The sequence below is a fragment of the Lissotriton vulgaris genome, chromosome 7 (assembly GCF_964263255.1).
Source record: "Lissotriton vulgaris chromosome 7, aLisVul1.2, whole genome shotgun sequence".
NCBI classification, from domain to species: Eukaryota; Metazoa; Chordata; class Amphibia; order Caudata; family Salamandridae; genus Lissotriton; species Lissotriton vulgaris.
In genome coordinates this window covers 39,351,224-39,355,714 of record NC_141695.1, presented here as the reverse complement: position 1 = coordinate 39,355,714, position 4,491 = coordinate 39,351,224, and the positions used below count along the sequence as shown (strand labels likewise).

General features: G+C 44.0%; 1 protein-coding gene across 1 annotated transcript; it reads left to right on the top strand.

The window, feature by feature from the left end:
• Nucleotides 1-631: 631 nt before the first annotated feature.
• LOC147700644 (olfactory receptor 5V1-like) lies at nucleotides 632-1,588 on the top strand. Its single transcript, XM_086929157.1, has one exon. It carries the CDS (start codon nucleotides 632-634, stop codon nucleotides 1,586-1,588), a length of 957 nt encoding a protein of 318 aa, XP_086785283.1.
• Nucleotides 1,589-4,491: the final 2,903 nt, after the last annotated feature.

Below are 4,491 nucleotides of genomic sequence, written 5' to 3'. Positions count from 1 at the left end.
ATTGCTGGAATGTCAGCATAATTATGAAAATATCACAAACATACACAATTTACGCATTACATTTTGTTTTTTTAGGAAAAAGTAACATTGGTGTGTCTCTACAGCATAGTAATTAATGAGCTCAAATTGCAATTTGTCTCCATCTCTTTAGATTATTTTTCCACCCCACTATGACATTGTCAAGAGAAACTGAGGCCAGACAGCCCATGCATCTCTGAAAATCTACATTTTTTCAGATCCTGTTTCTGCGAATATTAAAACTTTGAACTTTACCTCCAGCCATTTCAGCTCTATAGCGACTCACAGCTTCAATTAATGTACACAATTCAGACACACTGCCCCTTAAATTAACCAACGCATAGCTCAAACCCTTCTGATCAACTGAACATCTCTGCAAAAATTCCAAACTCGTTTCAGACATAGACTCCGAGGAAATCCAGCCAGTGTCCAATCCTGATCTATGTGGAGCTCAGGTTAAATACTTTCATATTGTACACACTGCTCTGGAGACAACACCACTGACACCAAGTGTGCACTGTGTGTCAGCACATCAACACTAACCAACCGATGACAGGGTCTGAAGTCAATGGCATTTTAAAGCCCTGCAGACACCAGATTTCAGATTCTAAAGATGAAAACAGACAACAGGACCGTCACAAATGTATTTTTTATTGTTGGGTTCTCTGATTTTCCCTATCTTCAAGGCCCCCTCTTTGCTATTTTTCTACTGATTTACCTCATCACTCTGGGAGGGAATCTTCTTATTATGGCATTGATTTGCCTTGATTCTCACCTGCACACCCCCATGTTTTTTTTCCTTGCCAACCTATCGCTCATCGATGCTACCTTCACTACCACCATCTTCCCAAAAATGCTAGCCAACTTTTTTGGACAAAACTCCCAAATCTCGATGAAAGAATGCCTCATTCAGCTCTACTTCTTCATGGCCATGGTCTGCGCAGAATTCCTCCTCCTCACGGTCATGGCTTACGATCGGTATGTTGCCATCTGCAGCCCGTTGCGCTACACAGCCATCATGAGCAAAGCGGTGTGTTCCCAACTCTCTGCTGGAACTTTGATGTTCAGCTTCATGGAGCCGATACCACACACCGTCATGACCTCTGCACTCTCTTTCTGTGGGACCCACCAGATCAACCACTTCTTCTGTGACATCACAGCCCTAATGAAGATCTCGTGCACCAGCACGCGCAGCATTGAGACGCTCATCTACGCCATTGGGGCGGTGGTAGGGATGTTCTCCCTAGTTCCTATCCTCATCTCGTACGTCTACATCATCTCGGCGATCCTGAGGATCCAGTCTGTCGAGGGCAGATCGAAGGCCTTCTCCACCTGCGCCTCCCACTTGTCTGTAGTGATTCTGTTCTATGGGTCTCTGATCGTCATGTACCTGCGGCCACCCTCTATGTACTCCTTGAGCCAGAACAAAATCTTCGCCCTCTTGTACTGTGCAGTTGTCCCTCTGTTCAACCCCCTGATATACAGTCTGAAGAACAAGGAGCTCAGGGATACGCTGGCAAAATGTCAGAAGGAAATGCGGAAAAAGGGAGTGGACATTACTCAGAAGTAATGTGGTGAGAACGACTGCTTTACCATTAATGACAGAGGCCTTCATTTATGGGGATTTGACGTAGGGCAGCACAGAAAGTCAACGTGCAAGGGTGCTGGTGGTGCCTGTGTCATCAGCAGGATGGATTTGGGCAGGAGAGGACCCCTTCCTCCACAAAAACAATCCTGAGATGTGTTATCAGCAGGATGGTTTTGGGCAGGAAAGGACCCCTTCCTCCACAAAAATAATCCTGAGAGGCCTTTCCCTCTTTCTGTGTATGCTTCAAAAGGCAGCTCACATAGAAAGAGGTAAAAATGAGGAGAAAGAAGCATATTTCTTTTCGTTAGCCTCACCTCGGAAGACGTAAGGTTTTGTTGCATTGCCGTGTTTACAAGCCCTTGTAAATCTGCAAATGCATCAAAAACCATGGGAGTTGCATGGCACACCCACTGCAATGCCCAAGGAACGCCCCCCCCGGAACAGAGTAAGGCAACACAGAGAACTGCCCTGCATTGCCTGACTCAAGAGTTGTGAGGGGACTCAAAGCCATGCAGGGTGGCCTAGCGTGGCTTCATAAATCTGACTCACAGCCTTGCGTGATGCATGGACCCTTTTGCGTGGTACAAATTTGACACAAGGATTCCATAAATATGCCCGAGGGTGTTTGTGCTGAGGAATACACAAGAGTGAGATCTTTCAGACACAGTCACACGCCTTGATGCCCTTGAGTTGCTGCAAGACACAGTGGCATGGACAGAGAAGAGTCTGGTAGGATTTGAGTACATTTAGATCAACAGAAAGTCATACCTTACATCATGTGAAAATTGGGCAAACATGATAAGAGAGTTGGAGCACTCTTGATGTTGCTAAGCTGATAAACAATGTGTGAAGCAGTAGCTTTATTGTTTTGCCATCTTTATTGTTTCCTCCCTGAAAAGAACCCTTTTCAAGGGCAGTTGCAATTCATTTTCCATTCATGAATTGGTCTCATGCAGTTTCTTTCCTTCATCTCTTCAGCTGGGTAGCCATTGTGGAGCAAAAGGTGAAGAATCAGCGAAACAACTGAAAACTGGCTACTTGTTCTAATACTGTCCCAGCAGATAAATAATAAATGGAATTTCAAGGTCTGAATATATTTGTGCTGTTGCACTTTTACAATGGAAATGCACACGATTACCTAAGTTCTCTCAACGAATGCACTGAATGGAGTTTATAAAGTGGATGTGCTTCTTTCATTCTTTTTAAGGACAATAAAGAATACACACTGGCAAGTGTAACTTGCATTGTCTGTAGACAGCATTAAGGGGCTTATTTATGAGAGCCCTGTGCCACTTTTGCACCACGTAAAGTAGTAAATGCAGGGCGCAGGGCCCTAATAAAGATTTCATGATACTTGAAATAGGATTGTGTGTTAGATTATCAATGATAAAAATACCATGTGGACAGAATATTGAGTGAAAAATATTGAAGGCCAAGATATTGAGAATGTAAGTGCAAATTGGTAAGTATAGATTAAGTATAGATTCACTATCCTTAACCCCACATCTACATACCTTGAAGAGATATATAAATCGTCAAGGTACATATGTATAATAATCGTTTGCTGACCCATAGAAACCTACCTTCACAACATTTTTATCCCCAATATTCTAGACACAATATATTGTCCACACAATATTTTTGTCTCAATATTTTGTCTAATCACCTGAAATGATGAATAGCCAAAAGTAGTAAAATTATTCCAAAATGTAAGAGTACATTTACAAGTGAGTACATTTTAATGGGTAAATTGACTTTTGAGAATAGGTCCGTAAGAGTATAAGAGCAACAGTACCCAATAAAAACTGAAGACATTATCCTCTTTCATGCGTCAGATGGGCGGGGGCCGTCCGAAGTCACGTTGGGCGTGTGCGTCGGACGGACGTCCAATCTGCGTATGCGTGTAATTTGCCTGCACCCCGGGGGAATATGCGCCGTGGTGAAGTGTTTTTTTTTGTATGTTCTTATATAGCGCTCGACTACCCGGAGGCATCTCAGCGCTTGCCTTGGGAACCCGTCCTGGCTTTTCCCTGTGAGATAGCCCCTAACAGGCATCCCCAAGGTGAAAGCCAGGCATCCCGCCGCGGGGGCCGTTGTGGAGATTAAGCAAGCTTAATGCCCAGAGTTGCAGAGTGTGAACCCATGATTAGGTCAGGCACCGAAGCGAGAATTATCGAGTCCGTGGACATTTGAGCTCAAGACCCTGCCGCGTCGGGAATTGAACCCTGGTCCCGGGTCTGACCTCTGCTTCAGGGTCTGCCTGCTCTAACCAGTGAGCCACACTTCTCTTTTTTAGAGAAGGCTAGAAACAAAAGTTCTTTAGAGAAGGCTAGAAACAAAAGTAATTATTTTTTGTCTAGACTTTGGAATGGAGTTTACTTCAATAGGAAGCAGAATTTGCTGGAAATCCTATCTTAATCAATGAGTACTCTAGTTATAAATAGAAGGTTACATTTAATTCAGTACTATGTTGCATAATCAGAAGAATAGTAGATTTCCAGTGGAGACTTTTGTAGAATGTGCCAAAGGAGGCAAGGGAGGCGATGATAACGATATTTAAGTATTTATTGGAGAGACAAAAGATCAGTCAAGTAACACTGCACACGACCTCAGCCACAGCTGGAGTCACGCCGCAACACCACCGGTTTGGTGTCAATTCCGGCGCTCGCCTTGGAACCCTCGCAGTGGTGACATTCTAAATGATGTCGCCACGGAGCGTTTCACGGTGTGTTATGGGAAGGGAGGGTGGTGGATGAACAAGATGGAAGATACCACACATCCCCCTTCCCTACATAACAAAATGCAAATAGTCAACAAGAACATTATCATAAGATACCCTACATTATTTAGTCACATAATGCTCCAGATGTCTGGGCGGTCTAACC

Bases quoted from the DNA above. Each gene is read 5' to 3' on its own strand.
- LOC147700644 (XM_086929157.1), top strand. From the start codon at position 632: ATGAAAACAGACAACAGGACCGTCACAAATGTATTTTTTATTGTTGGG.